The 22421-nt window shown below is 46.4% G+C and overlaps 1 protein-coding gene and 1 pseudogene across 1 annotated transcript; both read left to right on the top strand.

Annotated features, from left to right (window-relative positions):
* The window catches only part of LOC123995052, a 1132-nt pseudogene extending 344 nt beyond the window's left edge, over window positions 1-788 (top strand).
* Window positions 789-1240: 452 nt separating this feature from the next.
* LOC123994771 (max-binding protein MNT-like) lies at window positions 1241-22061 on the top strand. The gene is given in 6 exon segments (XM_046297759.1): window positions 1241-1559; window positions 8013-8622; window positions 11622-11775; window positions 15954-16146; window positions 21186-21346; window positions 21349-22061. Coding segments are annotated over 6 exon segments (1785 nt in total). The 5' UTR covers window positions 1241-1486; the 3' UTR covers window positions 21943-22061.
* The last annotated feature ends 360 nt before the right edge of the window (window positions 22062-22421 follow it).

Here is a 22421-nt window from a genome sequence, read left to right as displayed (position 1 = left end):
GTTTTCAGGGATACAGCTAATACAACCTAGCTTCCTTTTTTTAGCTGAAAACCGGATGTGGGAACTCCACTCAAGCGTTTTCTTGTATGCCTGCTATGTTAAGTTAGGAGGAGAGTCACGAAAAGAAGGACGACACACTGCTTGGAATGCTATCTGCGCTTTTTTTGGAGGGCGAGAAACTTGGTGTCTGCAGAGAGATCATCAGAATGTGGGTGGAGAGCTGTGCTCAGTCTGCAACCAAGAACAAATATGATATTGACGCATTGACCATTGCCAGTCTAATAGATTAGCAGGCTCAGATTGTGGTGATCCAGAAGTCCAGAAAGAGGAAATAAACTAAAGAAGCGATCCTGGCTCAATATGCCAATAGCTGCCCCCCCCCCCCCCCAGTGGTTATAAATCCCTGTTAAACAACTCCAACATGGAGGAGGTTCTGAACAGGAGGAAGCAGCAGAGGGACCAGGCTAAGACTTAAATAAGAAGAAAGAAACAGACAAGATACATAAATGAAAAGGATAAACTAGCCAAGCAGGACAGGAAGGGCAACGAAAAGAAACGCACGCAAAAAGGGAAACGCAAAAGATAAGAAAAACAAATTACACTTTGGGACACTGTCAGATGAAATGTTTTGTTCCCGAACAAAAACACGTCTATTTTGCCTATCCTATAGTAGCACTATAGACATTAAAAGCAGATTAGCACTATTGCAAATATAAGATGACATCTTTATGTTGTCGAGCAGATGCCCCGCCCCCCTCTGTGTGACTGACAGGTCCGGGCGCGAGAGATCGCATGTAAATGAGCCGCGCTCGGGCGGAGCGGGTGCCCATGTGGACAGGCACCATGCCTTGTTGTTCTGTGCACTCATTGGCCAATTCACATCGACATGTTTTAATGCGCTGCGGGCCAGGGGAAGGGCTAAACCCTGGAGAGCGGTCCCGAGTGGATCACACGGACGGAATCTCTCAGGGACTTCAGAGTCCCGCCAGGCGTTGATGCCACGCAGTTTAACGTCAAAAAGCGACCCAAACGCTTTCATATTCATAGACGCAATAAACGTTGGACTTTTGGAGCGACGGTGTCTGGCCTATAGTGTGTACAGGCAGCAGGCCACAGGCGGTATAACCCCTCTGTTTGGTTCTGATGTTCTCTACATACAGTAGCGCTCACCCTGCCGTCTTTTACCCCAGGCTGTAGTAACAGGGAGGGGTAGAAACGTGGAGGGCGGGCCCTGACTGCATTCGCCTTGTAATGTATTCCCGTGATCGCATCGCCATCTTGTTGCAATCCCTCTTTTACGTGTGAGTAAAGCATTTATCCAAGGAATATATTTTTACTCATTTTCTTTCCGGTGAGAGGAAGAAAGGAATAAACAAAGTGCGCGTTCGTGTCTGCTGCGTTCCAGACAGTGCTCCCCGGCGGATCTCGGCTGTGCCTTTTTTCTTCTGTCCTGGGCGATCGGGTAGCCTACGGTGAGGGGCGCAAGATGAGCATCGATACTCTTCTGGAAGCGGCCAGATATCTGGAATGGCAAGCCCAGCAACAACAGATCACACATGGTAAGAAAGGGGTACTCAGGTGGGAACCGGCGGGGGGCCTGCGGGAGTTCACAGTCTAGGTAAACCTTTGGAATAGCAGGATTAGGCTTGGTCGGTATATTGGGGGGTCCACACCTACTTTAACCCCGAACGGTCATGCATTCCCACCGATCAGCCTAGGTCCTGCTGGGAAACATCGTTTTCACTCAATAGCCTGTTCATGGACCCTTTATCGGTCATTCATGAACATAGTCTGACTGACCCTCTATAGTTTGGCTAATGCATTTTTTTTCATTTATCAATACGGGAGCAGGAGTTATTTTTCTACCTCGGTTTCCGGGTTAAATCCCAGCTATATATAGCTTTGCTGCTACTAATATGCGCACTCTGTCTATGTGTGGCTAGTTATGCTGTATCTACTGACATATTGCCGCGCGTTCTGCACTCCAGAACGCTTCTGTATTTGTTTCGGGTTGGCTCCAAAGCATGTGTTGTTGCTTGCTACAATGTTGCAACTGTGGATCACACACACGCGTGTTACTATGTTACAACAGTACATTACATGTACTATGTCGTCATTAGTCTTCAGTCTTTTATACTCTTGGAAATTCTTAACATGTTTTGGGCGTAAAAGATAGGTCGAGTAGGGTTATATTTGTAGCTTGTTTTGCAGTAGTAGACTAATGATTGCAGAATTTTGGCAAGGCTATTGATGGTCGATGTTGCAATCTGGTCTCAGAGCATTTCGTATTATTCGTTATATAAATCCGAGACACTATTTAACATGATATGTTATGTTTGGTATGGTTACATAAGACAGATGGTTACTTAAGGCAAAGTTGGTTGAGGTGGACACGGGTGGGTGTATAATGCGAAGTCTAGCAACCCAAAAGTTGTCAGTTCAAATTTTATCACAGACAACTTTATCATTTTTGATAAATAGCAACTTTCAATTACTTACTACATTTGAGCTACTTTGCAACTACTTAGCATGTTAGTTAACTTAAAAACTTACCCAAACCCCTGGCCTAGCTAACGTTAGCCACCTAACTAGAATTTGTAACATATCATACGTTTAGCAAATTCATAACATATATTATGAATTGTAATTTGTAACATATTGTACGAAATAGGTGCTGGACATCCACAAATTAGTACATACCATACAAAACATAACATATCATACTAAATAGAGTGTCTACGTACAGAATAATACAAAATGATCTGATACCAGGTTGCATAGGGCGGTGGCAGGCAGCAGAACAACCGGAGAGGCTCCTGCAAGCAGGCTCTCTCTTTTACATAATGCTCTGACATTGCTCAGATATCTTATGACACTCCGGGGCGGGACACACACACAACCCTACTCCCTGTCCAGCTGTGTGTGTGAAACGTCAAACACAGCATGGGTGTCCATTTAACGGGGTTGTGAACTGAATCACAGTTAGTCACAGGATATTTCATCGACGGTTGGTGATTTATCGCCACATATTGGGAAGAAGGCTTTTTGTTTCACTCATCTGGTGACGTGTCAGTTCATCCACACGCCCCTAGTGGCACATGCATACCGTGTGCCTAAGAGGACCTGCCCCCGACCACCACGTGCATGCCAGAATGACTGGCGCACAGGTCACAGTGGGGGGAAAGTAGGGCAACCCCCCCCTTTTCTCTCCCTCTATCTCTTCCTTTTTTTCAAATTAAAAGTATATGGACACCTTTCTCCCTCTCTCAATGAAAGAGTTATGTAATTAATGTTAACATGTTTTTAAATCTGGAGCAGGGCTGAAAAGAAACTGTGTGTGTGTGTGTGTGTGTGTGTGTGTGTGTGTGTGTGTGTGTGTGTGTGTGTGTGTGTGTGTGTGTGTGTGTGTGTGTGTGTGTGTGTGTGTGTGTGTGTGTGTGTGTGTGTGTGTGTGTGTGTGTGTGCACTACATGACCAAAAGTATGTGGGCACCTGCTCATCCAACATCTCGTTCCAAAATCACAGACATTAATATGGATTTGGTCCCCCCTTTGCTGCTATAACAGTCTCCTCCTCTCTTCTGGGAAGGCTTTCCACTAGATGTTGGAACATTGCTGTGGGGACTTGCTTCCATTCAGCCACAAGAGCATTAGTGAGGTCGGGCGCTGATGTTGGGCGATTAAGCCTGTCTCGCAGTCGGCGTTCCAATTCATCCCAAAGGTGTCCTATGGGGTTGAGGTCAGGGCTCTGTGCAGGCAAGTCAAGTTCTTCCACACCAACCTCAACAAATCATTTCTGAATGGACCTGGCTTTGTGCACAGGGATATTGTGATGCTGAAACAGGAAAGGGCCTTCCCCAAACTGTTGCCAAAAAGTTGGAAGCACAGAATTGTCTAGAATGTCATTGTATGCTGTAGCGTTAAGATTTCCATTCACTGGAATTAAAGGGGCCTAGCCCGAACCATGAAAGACAGCCCCAGGCATTCGATCCCAGGCTGTGTCACCGCCGGCCGTGACCGGGAGCCCAATAAGGCGGCACACAATTCGCCCAGCGTCGTCCGGGTTAGGGGAGGGTTTGGCTTGGGGGGGGGGGGGGGGGGGGTCCTCCTTGCCCATCACACTCAAGCGATGACGGGCCGGGTGCCTGCCAGCTGACTTCGGTCGTCAGTTGAACGGTGTTTCCTCCGACACATTGGTGCGGCTGGCATCCGGTTAAGTGAGCAGCGTGTTAAGATGCAGCGTGGTTTGGCGGGTCATGTTTAGGAGGACGCATGACTTGACCTTTGCCTCTCCCGAGCCTGTTGGGGAGTTGCAGTGATGAGACAAAATCACAACTACAAATTGGGGAGAAAACGGTTGTACAATTCAAAAAGGGAAAAAAAAGAACAACAAAAAACCAGCCCCAGACCATTATTCCTCCTCCACCAAACTTTACCGTTGGCACGATGCATTGGGGCAGGTAGTGTTCTCATGGCATCTGCCAAACCCAGATTCGTCCATTGGACTGCCAGATGGTGAAGCGCGATTCATCATTCCAGAGAATGCGATTTCACTGCTCTAGTGTCCAATGGCAGCGAGCTTTACACCACTCCAGCCAATGCTTGACATTGCACATGGTGATCTTTAGGCTTGTGTGTGGCTGCTCGGGCATGGAAACCCATATCATGAAGCTCCCGACGAACAGTTCTTGTACTGATGTTGCTTCAAGAGGCAGTTTGGAACTCGGTAGTGAGTGTTGCAACCGAGGACAGACGATTTGTACACACTACGCGCTTCAGCACTCGGCGGTCCCGTCCTGTGAGCTTGTGTGGCTTACCACTTCGTGGCTGAGACGCTGTTGCTCCTAGACATTTCCACTTCACAATAACAGCACTTACAGATGACCGGGGCAGCTCTAGCAGGGTAGAAATTTGACAGACTGACTTGTTGGAAAGGTGGCATCCTATGACAGTGCTACGTTGAAAGCCACTGAGCTCTTCAATAAGGCCATTCTACTGCCAATGTTTGTCTATGGAGATTGCATGGCTGTGTGTTCAATTTTGTACACCTGTCAGCAACAGGTGTGGCTGAAATAGGCAAATCCTAGCCTCTGCAGCGCCAGCTGTGTCACAAGAGACTCTGGGTTCGCGCCCAGGCTCTGTCGTATCCTGCCGCGACCGGGAGGTCTGTAGGGCGAGGCCTAGTGTCGTCCGGGTTAGGGAGGGTTTGGCTGGTAGGGAATCCTTGTCTCAGCGCGCACCACTGACTCCTGTGGCAGTCCGGGCGCAGTGCGCGCTAACCAAGTTTTCTAGATGCACGGTATTTTCTCCGACACATTGGTGCGGTTGGCTTCGGAGTTGGATGGCGCTGTGTTAAGAAGCAGTGCGGCTTGGTTGGGTTGTGTATCGGAGGACGCATGACTTTCAACCTTCGTCTCTCCCGAGCCCATACGGGAGTTGTAGCGATGAGACAAGATAGTAGCTACTAAACAATTGGATACCACAAAATTGGGGAGAAAAATGGGTAAAAAAACAACAACAACAACAAAAAATGAATATCCAAATCCAGTCATTTGAAAAGGCGACCACAAACATGTATGTGTGAGAACTTTTTCAGAGCGGAAGAGAAAGGTCAGGGAGTCTGGAAAGTGTTGCAATGCAGAGGTCTATCTCTCCCTCCCAACCTACCTCTTGTTTTCTCATTTACTTATCCGTTACTTTCTAAATGTAATCCATTAGTTACTAGTTACCTGTCCAAAATTGTAATCAGTAACAATTTTGGATTAGCGTAATCTAATTACTTTCAGTTACTTTTAGACTACTTTTTAGACCAAATGAATATTGCCAATTGAATGATATATACATATATATATATATATATAAAATTAGGATAAATCAATTTTAGAGTTTACATAGCTGGCCATAAATGGATGCTGCATTTAAATGTATGGGTTATGTAGGATTCTTCTAACTCATTGCTTTCTACTTCAATAGAGATATTCATTTGATTAGGCTATATCTTTAGGCTGTCAGATTAAGTCATTCCCTTTAATTTAATACCACTCGATTTTCAAGAATTGGATTTAGAAGTATATAGATTAGCCAAATAGTTTTACCTGAGCATAACCCCAAAACAAAGGACTTATTAGCCTACTCTGTTGTTTAGGACTTTATTGTCATGAAGAACTGATTGGGCTCATTGCTTCGAGTTGCAAAATAAATACTGCTCTCATGGAATGGCATGCTTTGTGCACTACCCAATTTTTTTTGTACCTTTTATTTAACTAGGCAAGTCAGTTAAGAACAAATTCTTATTTCCAATGACTGCCTATTTACATGTGAAAATGAATGAAATATGCTACATTTGTTATAGGCCTATTGTTCACGGTTTTTGTTGGTGACGCTTTGATACCTTGATCATTTGCAGCTGTATAAAGTCTATCAAAAGTGTGTGAGCATGAGCATGTTAGCATGTTAGGCCTATGGGAAAAAAATCCCAGGACAAATTAGATTGAGCAATAAAAGCCCCAGTCATGGTCGTGTTATATGAAACTCATTTTTTGCCCGTATGTAAAGCACAATACCACGGAGGAGTTTAGAAGGGAGGAACACCCTCTGACGTTTATTCCACACAGACTGGATACTCACTATGCAGCTGTTGCAAGAGCACATTGTTCACTGGCTGTCCACTGGTTGCAAAAACAATGCTTGAAAGGCAGCTTAAACTTCTACAATTCAACCATTATTGGGTTCAAATACAGACATAGGCCTACATTTGTTTACAGCCTTCCACAACAACGTGCTCCTGAATGGCGCAGCGGTCTAAGGCACTGCATCTCGGTGCAAGAGGCGCCACTACAGTCCCTGGTTCGAATCCAGGCTGAATCACTTCCGGCTGTGATTGGGTGTGCCATAGGGCGTTGCACAATTGGCCCGGGTTTGGCCAGGGTAGGCCTTCATTGTAAACAAGGATTTGTTCTGAACTAACTTGCCTCGTTAAATTAAGGTTGAATAAAAACAATCCGTAAGGTGCAATTAGCTAAATGAGAGAGCAGCAGTGTGATTCACCTCATTGGGCTATGTAGATATATCAATAATAAGTGATATCCATATCGCCCGTAGGCCACACCCCTGCTGTCGTCCTTATCTCCAGTTGGATGTACTGGATAATGCTTGGATGCTGACAGCAGTCACACCATTGGACTGTAGCCTACAAAAGCCCTTTCCTGCGATTCATCAAACCCATTTGGTGTGTCATCAATATGGTCTCTGACTTGTGGTCAGACTCGCTCAGGTGGAACAAACTGAAACTTGTGTGTGTGTGTGTGTGTGTGTGTGTGTGTGTGTGTGTGTGTGTGTGTGTGTGTGTGTGTGTGTGTCAAACGTCTAGCAATGTTCACACAGTTGGTTTTGTAACTGTATGTACAGTGTATATTTGATATGTAGTACATTTAAGCATGAGTGAACTCCGTGGTGTGCCACTTTTTTAGTTAGTGTTCTTGCCTGTGGGATCCCTCGTATCGTGTGCATCTAAGTTTGCCTTGGATCTGTGGTTACTGCCGTTTCATTGAGCATGCTCATTTAAGACAAACCCCTTTTGTCTAGTGTGTGTGTGTGATTTTGCTTGCCTGTGTGTCTGCTGTGTGCTGTGTTTACTGATGTGCATATGTGTTGACCTGTGTGTGTGCATGTGCATATGCGTGTCAGCTACACCATGTTTGGTGTGCATTGCGCATGTTGCCGGCTCCAATGACACCACTGAGTAGACCCTATCACAGGCCTGGACCAAGGGCTGTCAGAGAAAGACCATGTCCTCACGTCCCATCGGTCGGTCTGCCTCTAGGATGACATCATTATGTGTGTGTGTGGGGGGGGGGTGTTCTCCACTTCACCTAAGACAGTTTTGTCTGTGAAATATGAATTCTACTACATTTTTGTACTGCTATACGAGATGAAGCCTTGAAGTGCCTACATTTCTAACCATCACCCCCCTCTCTCTTTCCTCTTATATGTTATTCTTCTCCTCGCCCAAAGAGGAGGAGCGTTGCAGAGAGAAGGCGGAGCTTCACAGCCGGGAGGTTGTGTCCAGACGAGCAGAGGTTGTGACCTGTGCGGACCAGCCAATCAGATTCAACCATGTCACCTGGGGGCCATCACAGCATTGGCCTGAGTCATCACAACATTGTCAGCACCAGCACCTCTCTCCCTCCTCTCACCCTCTTCCCCTCTCACTCCCTCCTCCCCCCATCTCCATCGCTGTCATCCCCATGGTACCCGTTGTCACAGCTACGCCCTCTGTACCGCCCCTTCCCGTCATCACGACGATCGCTGCTGCGGCAACCTCGCTCCACCTCGGAGGCACCCAGGTGATGAAGGGAGGCTCCTCCCCTACTCAGCAGCAGCCAATCCAGCGCCAGCTGGCAGCCCAGGTGAAGGTGGAGCCTAACTCAATGACACCACAGACAGGCGGAAGCCCTAGCCAATCCCAACCTCCAATTCAGATTCCGTACCCGACCTCCATCATCACCAAAGCCGCTTCCCAACATGCACTACTTCCACAGCAAGCCATTCCCACGCAGCCACGCCCAAACGGAACCATCATGGATGACCTGAGAGGGTTGGACGGGAAGAGACGACCTGGAGGGTGAGAGAGTCCTCGCTTTTTGAGGGCATACATTTTGCATGGATTTTCACTGATCACCGACTAAGGATAATAATAACGACTATAATAAATGAGTAGTTATTTAGGATGCAAGGTGATTTGTAGATCAGCCAGTCAACAGTGGAACACCACGAGTGTAGTTAAACAAATGTCATCGAACACGCACAGTGTAGTCAAACATGATGGCATGTCATCGAACACGCACAGTGTAGTCAAACATGATGGTATATCATCGAACACGCACAGTGTAGTCAAACATGATGGCATGTCATCGAACACGTACAGTGTAGTCAAACATGATGGTATATCATCGAACACGCACAGTGTAGTCAAACATGATGGCATGTCATCGAACACGCACAGTGTAGTCAAACATGATGGCATGTCATCGAACACGCACAGTGTAGTCAAACATGATGGTATATCATCGAACACGCACAGTGTAGTCAAACATGATGGCATGTCATCGAACACGCACAGTGTAGTCAAACATGATGTCATGTAATCGAACACGCACAGTGTAGTCAAACATGTCGAACACAAACATGATGTCATGTAATCGAACACGCACAGTGTAGTCAAACATGTCGAACACAAACATGATGTCATGTAATCGAACACGCACAGTGTAGTCAAACATGTCGAACACAAACATGATGTCATGTAATCGAACACGCACGGTGTAGTCAAACATGATGGCATGTAATCGAACACGAACGGTATAGTCAAACATGATGGCATGTAATCGAACACGCACGGTGTAGTCAAACATGATGGCATGTAATCGAACACGAACGGTGTAGTCAAACATGATGGCATGTAATCGAACACGCACAGTGTAGTCAAACATGATGGCATGTAATCGAACACGCACAGTGTAGTCAAACATGTCGAACACAAACATGATGTCATGTAATCGAACACGCACAGTGTAGTCAAACATGATGGCATGTAATCGAACACGCACGGTGTAGTCAAACGATGGCATGTAATCGAACACGCACAGTGTAGTCAAACATGATGGCATGTAATCGAACACGCACAGTGTAGTCAAACATGTCGAACACAAACATGATGTCATGTAATCGAACACGCACAGTGTAGTCAAACATGATGGCATGTCATCGAACACAAACAGTGTAGTCAAACATGTCGAACACAAACATGATGTCATGTAATCGAACACGCACAGTGTAGTCAAACATGTCGAACACAAACATGATGTCATGTAATCGAACACGCACAGTGTAGTCAAACATGTCGAACACAAACATGATGTCATGTAATCGAACACGCACAGTGTAGTCAAACATGTCGAACACAAACATGATATCATGTAATCGAACACGCACGGTGTAGTCAAACATGATGGCATGTAATCGAACACGAACGGTGTAGTCAAACATGATGGCATGTAATCGAACACGCACGGTGTAGTCAAACATGTCGAACACAAACATGATGTCATGTAATCGAACACGCACGGTGTAGTCAAACATGATGGCATGTAATCGAACACGAACGGTATAGTCAAACATGATGGCATGTAATCGAACACGCACGGTGTAGTCAAACATGATGGCATGTAATCGAACACGAACGGTGTAGTCAAACATGATGGCATGTAATCGAACACGCACAGTGTAGTCAAACATGTCGAACACAAACATGATGTCATGTAATCGAACACGCACAGTGTAGTCAAACATGATGGCATGTAATCGAACACGCACGGTGTAGTCAAACATGATGGCATGTAATCGAACACGCACAGTGTAGTCAAACATGATGGCATGTAATCGAACACGCACAGTGTAGTCAAACATGTCGAACACAAACATGATGTCATGTAATCGAACACGCACAGTGTAGTCAAACATGATGGCATGTCATCGAACACAAACAGTGTAGTCAAACATGTCGAACACAAACATGATGTCATGTAATCGAACACGCACAGTGTAGTCAAACATGTCGAACACAAACATGATGTCATGTAATCGAACACGCACAGTGTAGTCAAACATGTCGAACACAAACATGATGTCATGTAATCGAACACGCACAGTGTAGTCAAACATGTCGAACACAAACATGATATCATGTAATCGAACACGCACGGTGTAGTCAAACATGATGGCATGTAATCGAACACGAACGGTGTAGTCAAACATGATGGCATGTAATCGAACACGCACGGTGTAGTCAAACATGATGGCATGTAATCGAACACGAACGGTGTAGTCAAACATGATGGTATGTAATCGAACACGCACGGTGTAGTCAAACATGATGGCATGTAATCGAACACGCACAGTGTAGTCAAACATGTCGAACACAAACATGATGTCATGTAATCGAACACGCACAGTGTAGTCAAACATGATGGCATGTAATCGAACACGCACAGTGTAGTCAAACATGTCGAACACAAACATGATGTCATGTAATCGAACACGCACAGTGTAGTCAAACATGTCGAACACAAACATGATGTCATGTAATCGAACACGCACGGTGTAGTCAAACATGATGGCATGTAATCGAACACGAACGGTGTAGTCAAACATGATGGCATGTAATCGAACACGCACGGTGTAGTCAAACATGATGGCATGTAATCGAACACGAACGGTGTAGTCAAACATGATGGCATGTAATCGAACACGCACGGTGTAGTCAAACATGATGGCATGTAATCGAACACGCACAGTGTAGTCAAACATGATGGCATGTAATCGAACACGCACAGTGTAGTCAAACATGTCGAACACAAACATGATGTCATGTAATCGAACACGCACAGTGTAGTCAAACATGATGGCATGTCATCGAACACGCACAGTGTAGTCAAACATGTCGAACACAAACATGATGTCATGTAATCGAACACGAACGGTGTAGTCAAACATGATGGCATGTCATCGAACACCAACAATTGGTGTGGAAGTCAGTTTTGATACAGATGTTGCGTTTTGCAGAGCTGGAACCAGAGAGGTGCACAACAAACTGGAGAAGAACAGAAGAGCTCACTTGAAGGATTGCTTTGATACACTGAAGAAGAACGTTCCAAACGTAGATGAGAAGAAGACCTCTAACCTCAGTGTTCTACGCAGTGCGCTGCGATACATACAGGTAGGCTACGTGTGTGATGTTAGGGTGGTGCATTCTCCTTTTCGCTTTCCCTCTGCCTTTTATCTTGCTTACTTGTTCTCATTCTCGCTCCTAATTCAAATAAATGTTTTTTTCTTTATTAGCCAAAATTCACAGAAAACATAGCGATTAGAGCTGTATTCTAATTAAGCTACCATTTCCTTTTTCTCTCATTCCCTCCCTCCCTCTCTTTTCCTGGATCCTTGGCCACGTGAGTTGAGAGCACATGGCTAACGCGAGCTCAGTGACGTCAACCCCCCTCCCTCCCTCTGCCCCGCTTGGCTATGCCCCTCCCTCACCCACATGGCAGAGTGAGAGAGACACACTGAGCACACTCTGTTCTGCTGCTGCTCAGCTCTTTGTCTCTACCTCCCTCTCTCTTTCTGTCTACCTGTTTCTTTCTTTTTTTGCACTGTCATCCCTCTTTCCTTCTCATGCTTTCTCTTTCCAGTTATACATCCCTTTCTCTCCCCCTTTTCCTCTCTTTCTCTCCTCCCCCCTCTCTCAGTTTCTGCCCTTTAGAACACTTGGTAACCATAGAGACAGGCGGCAGGTGGTCAGAACACTGCAGGAGGTCCAATTCTTTACTCAGTGTGTGTGTGTGTGTTTGTGTTCCGGGTGTATTTATACAAGGATGTGTTTGTGGAATTGTGTGTTAAGTCTGCAGGGTTTGTACTCACACCAGTACAAAATGAAAAATATTATGCTGACTGATGATGAGGATCATGATGGCGAAGGCTTTTCAAAAATAGGTGCTTGGTTGTTTTGAGGAAGATATCTCCGGAAGCACACTGGTCACTGATACAATGATCTCTGGGAGGGTATCGGCAGGAGATCTCCATCCTAGTGATGGAGAGAGAGAGGGGGAACAAAGAGAGATGAGGGAACCTTAGAGGGTGGTAGGAGATACACTTCATTGCCAAAAGTATGTGGACACCACTTCATATTAGGATGTCTATTTCAGCCACACTCGTTGCTGACAGGTGTATGAAATCGAGCACACACATGCAATCTCCATAGACAAACATTGGCAGTAGAATGGCCTTACTGAAGAGCTCAGTGACTTTCAACGTGGCACTGTCATAGGATGCCACCTTTCCAACAAGTCAGTTTGCAAAGTTTCTGCCCTGCTAGAGCTGCCCCGGTCATCTGTACGTGCTGTTATTGTGAAGTGGAAACGTTTAGGAGCAACAATGGCTCAGCTGCGAAGTGGTAGGTCACACAAGCTCACAGCACAGAACCGCTGAAGTGTTTAGCGCATAAACATTGTCTGTCCTCAGTTGCAACACTCACTACCGAGTTCTAACCTGCCTCAGGTAGCAACGTCAGTACAAAAACTGTTCGTCGGGAGCTTTATGAAATGGGTTTCCATGGCCGAGCAGCCACACACAAGCCTAAGATCACCATGCGCAATGCCAAGTGTCGACTGGAGTGGTGTAAAGCTCGCTACCATTGGACTCTGGAGCAATGGAAACACATTCTCTGGAGTAATGAATCACGCTTCACCATCTGGCCATCCCACAGACGAACCTGGGTTTGACGGATGCCAGGAGAACACTACCTGCCCAAATGCATAGTGCCAACTAACGTTTGGTGGAAGAGGAATAATGGCCTGGGGCTGTTTTTCATGGTTCAGGATAGGCCCCTTAGTTCTAGTGAAGGGAAATCTTAACATTATAGCATACAAAGACATTCTAGATGATTTTGTGCTTCCAACTTTGTGGCAGCAGTTTGGGGAAGGTCCTTTCCTGTTTCAGCATGACAATACCCCCATGCACAAAGCGAGGTCCATACAGAAAGGGTTTGTTGAGATCGGTGTGGAATAACTTGACTGGCCTGCACAGAGCCCTGACCTCAACCCCATCGAACACCTTTGGGATGAATTGGAACACCGACTGCAAGTCAGGCCTCAACGCCCAACATCAATGCCTGACCTCAGTAACGCTCATAGCTGAATGCTGCGGGGACTTGATTCCAATGTTCCAACATCTAGTGGAAAGCCTTCCCAGAAGAGTGGAGGCTGTTATAGCAGCAATGTTCCTACATCTAGTGGAAAGCCTTCCTTGATGAGTGGAGGATGTTATAGCAGCAATGTTCCTACATCTAGTGGAAAGCCTTCCTTGATGAGTGGAGGCTGTTATAGCAGCAATGTTCCTACATCTAGTGGAAAGCCTTCTCAGAAGAGTGGAGGCTGTTATAACAGCAATGTTCCTACATCTAGTGGAAAGCCTTCCTTGATGAGTGGAGGATGTTATAGCAGCAATGTTCCTACATCTAGTGGAAAGCCTTCCTTGATGAGTGGAGGCTGTTATAGCAGCAATGTTCCTACATCTAGTGGAAAGCCTTCCTAGATGAGTGGAGGCTGTTATAGCAGCAATGTTCCTACATCTAGTGGAAAGCCTTCCTAGATGAGTGGAGGCTGTTATAGCAGCAATGTTCCTACATCTAGTGGAAAGCCTTCCTAGATGAGTGGAGGCTGTTATAGCAGCAATGTTCCTACATCTAGTGGAAAGCCTTCTCAGAAGAGTGGAGGCTGTTATAACAGCAAAGCGAGACCAACTCCATATTAATGTCCATGATTTTGGAATGAGATGTTCAACGACCAGTCCACATACTTTTGGTCTTATAGTGTATATGGAACTGGGGGATGGAGGAAAGGAGAGGGGGATTGAAGGGGAGATTAAGTTAGAGAGCGGAGTAGTCAGCTGGATCAGTAAACTGGAAAACAACCAATTACATGACTCTTTAGATGAAATTCCACCTTTATATATCTTCCAATTAGATTCCTCCTTATAAGCTGTCACTCTCCTGCTCAACCGCAGAAACCCTTGTAGATGTTGTTACCAAGGTAACGGCTATGTGTGGCAGCTGTTGCCGTGGTGTTGGAGAAGCAAGTAGACCTAATGAGCGCACACATACACATACACACACACACACACACACACACACCAACCTGCGTTTTCCTCTCCTGCACCACCATGCGTGTCATCATCGGGAAGGTGTGTGTGTGTTGAGCTGGTCTGTTCACCAACACGCACAATTACACCAATACACACAGTTAGGCAAACACACTCGCAACCAGACGCCGAGCCAGTTGGTCAATGAATAGTCAGTGGTGCACTGGGAAAAGGAAAGCCTATCATACATATAGCTATCAAAATGACTTGTTTCATTTCTTTACTGATATTGATGAATGGACATGCAATGTAAAAATGAATGATTTGTCTCACATGATATAGGATTATCAATATGATTAATGGTACAACAAACCACACAGACTGTAGAAGCGTATAGGCTAATCCTGATCACTGGACTACACACACACACACACACACACACACACACACACACACACACACACACACACACACACACACACACACACACACACACACACACACACACACATCTCTCTTACAAAGCTCCAGTAACACCTCTGCAGAGAGAAATGGGAGCCCTTTGAATGTTGAGCCGGAATGGCGTGTTCCTGGCTAGCAGTGAATGTAGTGTATTTGGAGGGGTGGGGAGAGAAACTGACCTCGCGTGTGGACTCCATCACGTGCCTGCTAAGAGTAAACCGCTTTGCTCACTGAACTCAGTGCCCTGTAGTCGGATCATGTGATGACCCTCTCTCTCCCTTTTTCGTTTGTTTGCTATCCGTCTTCTCCTATATCCCATCTCTATTATCGCCGCCATCTTGTGATCTTCTGTTCTCTAACTCTTTCTTTCCACCCTGTGCTCTCTCTTCCTCTCTCACTCCCCCTTTCTCCCTCTCAGCAGAGAGTTGTGTGTGCCTGTGTTTAGGAGCCCCTCAGACCACTCAGTAACTTGGTCCGAGAACCATTTGTCTGCATGACTACTGCACGCCTCTCTCTCCCTTTTCCTCCATCACGTCAACCCCTCGCTCCCTGTCATAAGTTTACTCTTCTCATCTCCATGTTGTCTGGAGTGCACACACCACACGGTTGGGTCAGTTCTGGGCAGCTGTTATTGGTTTACGTGAAATGTGTGTTTGCATGTGTGTTATGAGCAAGGAGTGTGTTAATGTCCTTTTCTCAGACTTTGAGAATGAGTTTAATTTACGGTAATGTGTACCAAGTGTGTTGGTATTACATATTCTGATGTATGTGTGTGTGTGTGTGTGTCTCCCTGTCCCCCAGACTCTGAAGCGAAAGGAGAAGGAGTATGAACACGAGATGGAGCGTCTGGCGAGAGAGAAGATCTCCACGCAGCAGAGACTGGCTGAGCTGAAGAACGAGCTGAGTCAGTGTATGGACGTTATGGAGATAGACAAGGTTCTCAGACAGACTGTACAACCAGAGGACGACCAGGCTTCTACTTCTACTGCCTCAGGTACACACACACACACACACACACACACACACACACACACACACACACACACACACACACACACACACACACACACACACACACACACACACACACACACACACACACACATTTGCAGAAGAAAGCATGCTGTGTGCATACCAGGGTTTCCGTTAGAAACACATTTGACCGTCATGCTTATCAGTCTATAGCAGCATTTCCCAAACCTGGTCCTGGGGACCCCAAAGGGTCACCTAGCACTACACAGCTGATTCAAATCAATCAGCTAATCATCAAGCTTTGATTATTTTAAAACCAGCTGTATAGTGTTAGGGAAAAAACCAAAACAGGGACACTGGGGTCCCCAGGACCGAGTTTGGGAAACACTGGTCTACAGGTTAATTTGCATAATATAGTGGAATTAAATTGCTGTGTGTGTATTTTCGTTAGTCATCATGTGGCCTATCTTTTTGATCCAACACAACTGTCACACGTACACAGCATACAGAGCCTATTTTGCAGCTCCTCTGGCTGGTGCTGCTGAAGTACAACGCGTGCTTTTGTAAAAGCCCGTTCATTGTGCAACAATTTGAAATGCAATCTTGTGTTAAGTTTTGGTGAACAATTAAAAAGAACTAGGCCTACTATTTTTATTTCTCAACTGGTAGCCTAATTGAAGCACGCCTCCCATTCACCATTAAAGTGCAGGCAACAGGCTATCAGTGAGTCACCACCACTTTACAATGTGAGCTGGAGGCAGTATGCATTCTGAAAACACAGGCATACTTAATAGTTTGAAACCTGACTGTTTTACCTCATATTATAAAAGGCATGTCTTACCTTGCTTCATAGCAGAGCAGCCTATAGGAAAATCTGACCAGGGACGACTTACCTTGCTTCATAGCAGAGCAGCCTATAGGAAAATCTGACCAGGAACGTCTTACCTTACTTCATAGCAGAGCAGCCTATAGGCAAATCTGACCAGGAACGTCTTACCTTGCTTCATAGCAGAGCAGCCTATAGGCAAATCTGACCAGGAACGTCTTACCTTACTTCATAGCAGAGCAGCCTATAGGCAAATCTGACCAGGAACGTCTTACCTTGCTTCATAGCAGAGCAGCCTATAGGCAAATCTGACCAGGAACGTCTTACCTTGCTTCATAGGAGCCTATAGGCAAATCTGACCAGGGACGTCTTACCTTGCTTCATAGCAGAGCAGCCTATAGGAAAATCTGACCAGGAACGTCTTACCTTACTTCATAGCAGAGCAGCCTATAGGCAAATCTGACCAGGAACGTCTTACCTTGCTTCATAGCAGAGCAGCCTATAGGCAAATCTGACCAGGAACGTCTTACCTTACTTCATAGCAGAGCAGCCTATAGGCAAATCTGACCAGGAACGTCTTACCTTGCTTCATAGCAGAGCAAGCCTATAGGCAAATCTGACCAGGAACGTCTTACCTTGCTTCATAGGAGCCTATAGGCAAATCTGACCAGGGACGTCTTACCTTGCTTCATAGCAGAGCAGCCTATAGGCAAATCTGACCAGGAACGTCTTACCTTACTTCATAGCAGAGCAGCCTATAGGCAAATCTGACCAGGAACGTCTTACCTTGCTTCATAGCAGAGCAGCCTATAGGCAAATCTGACCAGGAACGTCTTACCTTGCTTCATAGCAGAGCAGCCTATAGGCAAATCTGACCAGGAACGTCTTACCTTGCTTCATAGGGGCCTATAGGCAAATCTGACCAGGGACGTCTTACCTTGCTTCGTAGGAGCCTATAGGCAAATCTGACCAGGAACGTCTTACCTTGCTTCGTAGGAGCCTGTAGGCAAATCTGACCATGGAAACATGGAGGCAAATCTTTTATAGACGTCATAGGCGATGCGTGAGTTTCAAATTTGGTGGTACCTTATCATTTCTCCTCCCATTTCTATCGATCTGTGTGCCAGTCATGATTTTCATATGCACATATGCGAGAGCACGTCACATTGATACACGTGATCCTTTGGCAGTTAAAGAAACGAAGCGCATGGAAACGAGCGCGACTCATAGCCTATAGGCCAATGCAGCAGTAGTCCTAGAACTTCCATTGTCAACTAAGTCGAAATGCATAAAACCGACAAATAAAAAACATGATCAATTCAGGTTGATTCGCCTCTCTACTCGCCTCACTGCCCCCCTTCCTCTCTTTTTGGTCAATTCCCCGTTAGGCCTACATACGTTTACTGCTGGGGACATATGCCAAAGTGGGAATTGATCAACAAAAATTAACATTCAAAAAGGGCAAATAATTTACAGTGAATGTGCAAGAATTGTCAGGAGACAAGCTGAGCCAGCCATTCTGGAGAGAGAGACTCACCTCTTATCGATGCCACACACCTCTCCCCTTCTTCTTGTCTCAACATTAGAAATGATACTCGAGGCACATATCTTAAGATACTTTTCACGGACAGCCGCAACTCAATCGGCGAGGCCTATTGCCATGCACTCTGCCCAGATTGCTGTGATCCCAAATAGACATAGGTCTACAAGCTAGCTACCTTCCGGCGCCTCGCTTCGCATTCCTAGGAAACTGCAGTTTTTTTTTTACGTGTTATTTCTTACATTAGTACCCCAGGTCATCTTAGGTTTCATTACATACAGTCGAGAAGAACTACTGAATATAAGATCAGCATCAACTCACCATCAGTACGACCAAGAATATGATTTTCGCGACGCGGATCCTGTGTTCTGCCTTTCAAACAGGACAACGGAATGGATCCCATGCAGCGACCCAAAAAACCGACCCCGAAAAAGAGGGAAACGAGGCGGTCTTCTGGTCAGACTCCGGAGACGGGCACATCGTGCACCACTCCCTAGCATTTTTCTCGCCAATGTCCAGTCTCTTGACAACAAGGTTGATGAAATCCGAGCAAGGGTAGCATTCCAGAGGGACATCAGAGACTGTAACGTTCTTCACGGAAACATGACTCACTGGAGAGACGTTATCGGAGGCGGTGCAGCCAGCGGGTTTCTCCACGCATCGCGCCGACAGAAACAAACATCTTTCTGGTAAGAAGAGGGGCGGGGGCGTATGCCTTATGGCTAACGAGACATGGTGTGATGAAAGAAACATACAGGAACTCAAATCCTTCTGTTCACCTGATTTAGAATTCCTCACAATCAAATGTCGACCACATTATCTACCAAGAGAATTCTCTTCGATTATAATCACAGCCGTATATATATATATATATATATTTGACTCTTTGCAAACTGGAATCCATTTATCCGGAGGCTGCATTCATTGTAGCTGGGGATTTTAACAAGGCTAATCTGAAAACAAGACTCCCTAAATTTTATCAGCATATCGATTGCGCAACCAGGGGTGGAAAAACCTTGGATCATTGTTACTCTAACTTCCACGACGCATATAAGGCCCTGCCCCGCCCTCCTTTCGGAAAAGCTGACCACGACTCCATTTTGTTGATCCCTGCCTACAGACATAAACTAAAAAAATAAGCTCCCACGCTGAGGTCTGTCCAACGCTGGTCCGACCAAGCTGACTCCACACTCCAAGACTGCTTCCATCACGTGGACTGGGATATGTTTCGTATTGCGTCAGATAACAATATTGACAAATACGCTGATTCGGTGTGCGAGTTCATTAGAACATTAAGATGTCGTTCCCATAGCAACGATTTAAAACATTCCCTAACCAGAAACCATGGATTGATGGCAGCATTCGCGTGAAACTGAAAGCGCAAACCACTGCTTTTAATCAGGGCAAGGTGACTGGTAACATGACCGAATACAAACAGTGCAGCTATTCCCTCCGCAAGGCTATCAAACAAGCTAAGCGTCAGTACAGAGACAAAGTAGAATCTCAATTCAACGGCTCAGACACAAGAGGCATGTTGTGTTGTTCCTGTTCCCAAGAAAGCTAAGAAACTGAGCTAAACGACTGATCCTCAACACTGGGGCCCCACAAGGGTGCGTTCTGAGTCCTCTCCTGTACTCCCTGTTCACCCACGACTGCGTGGCCACGCACGCCTCCAACTCAATCATCAAGTTTGCGGACGACACAACAGTGGTAGGCTTGATTACCAACAACGACGAGACGGCCTACAGGGAGGAGGTGAGGGCCCTCGGAGTGTGGTGTCAGGAAAATAACCTCACATTCAACGTCAACAAAACTAAGGAGATGATTCTGTACCATCACTCATTCATATCTTTATGTACATATTCTTTATCCCCTTACACTGTGTATAAGACAGTAGTTTTGGAATTGTTAGTTAGATTACTTGTTGGTTATTACTGCATTGTCGGAACTAGAAGCACAAGCATTTCGCTACACTCGCATTAACATCTGCTAACCATGTATGTGACAAATAAAATTTGATTTGAGTTGATTTGTGATTTGAAACAATCCACAGCTATATAAATCACTTAAAAAAATGATCCTCGATTCCTTTGTGGCTAAGTCATGCTTTCTGGTGATTTATTTATGTATAGACAGGAGTAATTATTTATAATTTGAATTATTTTATAATTTTGTCTACTTCCTAGCCCATTTGACTCGCCGCCTATGAAAGACTTCATGTGCCATTTCTCTCCTATTATATTGGTTTTCATATCAATTTTCTTCCGTTGTCCAGAAGCCAAAAGACACAATCCTAGTCAACAACAAATAAAGTTTTAACACGTTTTCATCTCTATCACAAACTGCTCTTCTCAGTTTCACTGTTTAGAATGGACTTTTCCCTCAAATTACATTTGTTTGAAAATGGTGTTTTATTGGCTACTTCAATACAGGAGTTGCATGAGCTTCTAAAACGAATGACCATAATCTATATGTGATTTCTGTCATTCTGAGCACCGTGAGTGGATGCCCTAATGGGTTACGCACCCAATGCATATGAGTCCGGTAAATTTGTCGGTTGGACGGTATATTAAAATCTTCCTGTTCCCGTTGTCCAGCGCCACAGAAACCCTGGTGTAGACATACATGTCAATATGTGTGATCTGTTCTTATAGTGACATGTGCTGTATGAGTAATCGCTCTCCCTCTCTTTCAGAAGGAGAAGACAACTTTGACCAGGACATTGATGAAGACCTCTCCCCTCCTCCACCCTTCTCCCTCCCCATTATACAGGCCAAATCATTCCTCACTCCTCACCTCTCCATCACACACAAGACCCTTTCCTCTGGGGTTCTGACCAGCCCCTCCCTCTTGGCCCCCCCTCCTCACCCCCAAGCTATCGCCCCCGCCCCCCACCTCACCCCCATCCGACCGTCCAAGTCTCACCCAAAGTCATCACCCACCCTTCCGTCATCCAGGCTGTCAATCACGTCCTCCCGGCTAATCACAAACACCTTACGCACATCGCTCCCTCTCCCAGTCCTGCCCCCTCCATCTCGCAGCCAATCTCAGCAGCCGCCGCCGCTGCCCACCAGACAATCACGGCCCAGCCCATCGGACACATCACCGTCCACCCTGTGGCCCACCTGGGGGGTCCCCTGCCCCCCCACATGTACCCCCAGGGATTGACGGTCTCCCAGCCCACGGTGTTGGGGCATATCACCCACACCTTCACCCACCACACTCTTCCCCACGTCCAGGCTAGCCATGCTACCGCTAACGTGCCCCAGGTCAATGGGGCGGCTGTGCCTGGCCAGTGTGGCTCGTCCCTGGGGAAGCCCACAACCATGCTGGCCCACCACCACCACCACCACCATCACCACCCACAGCTGGTGGGACAAACCACCGTCCTCAACCCAGTCACCATGGTGACTGTACCACCCTTCCCTGTTAGCACACTCAAACTGGCCTGAGAGACAGGACAGGGAGGGGAGAGAGTGAGAGGGCGCGAGAGACAGCGGGAGGGAGGGAGAGAGAGGGCGCGATAGAGAGAGAGGGCGCGACAGAGAGAGAAAGAGCGCGACAGAGAGAGAAAGAGCGCGACAGAGAGAGAAAGAGCGCGACAGAGAGAGAAAGAGTGCGACAGAGAGAGGGGGGGTACGACAGAAAGAAATGGTGAGAGGGAGGGTGCGAGAGAGAGGGTGCGACAGAGAGAGAGAGGGTGCGACAGAGAGAGGGGGGGGAGAGAGAGGGTGCGAAATGAGAGAGGGTGGGTGCGACAGAGAGAAAGAGCGAGGGAGAGAGAGGGTGCGAGAAAGAGAGAGGGTGCGACAGAGAGCGGGGGAGGGTGCGACAGAGAGCGAGGGAGGGTGCGACAGAGAGCGAGGGAGGGTGCGACAGAGAGCGAGGGAGGGTGCGACAGAGAGCGAGGGAGGGTGCGAGAGAGGGAGAG

The sequence above is a fragment of the Oncorhynchus gorbuscha genome, linkage group LG14, assembly GCF_021184085.1.
Source record: "Oncorhynchus gorbuscha isolate QuinsamMale2020 ecotype Even-year linkage group LG14, OgorEven_v1.0, whole genome shotgun sequence".
NCBI lineage: Eukaryota > Metazoa > Chordata > Actinopteri > Salmoniformes > Salmonidae > Oncorhynchus > Oncorhynchus gorbuscha.
Note: the sequence above shows the minus strand (reverse complement) of the source record. Positions and strands in the feature narration are given on the sequence as shown.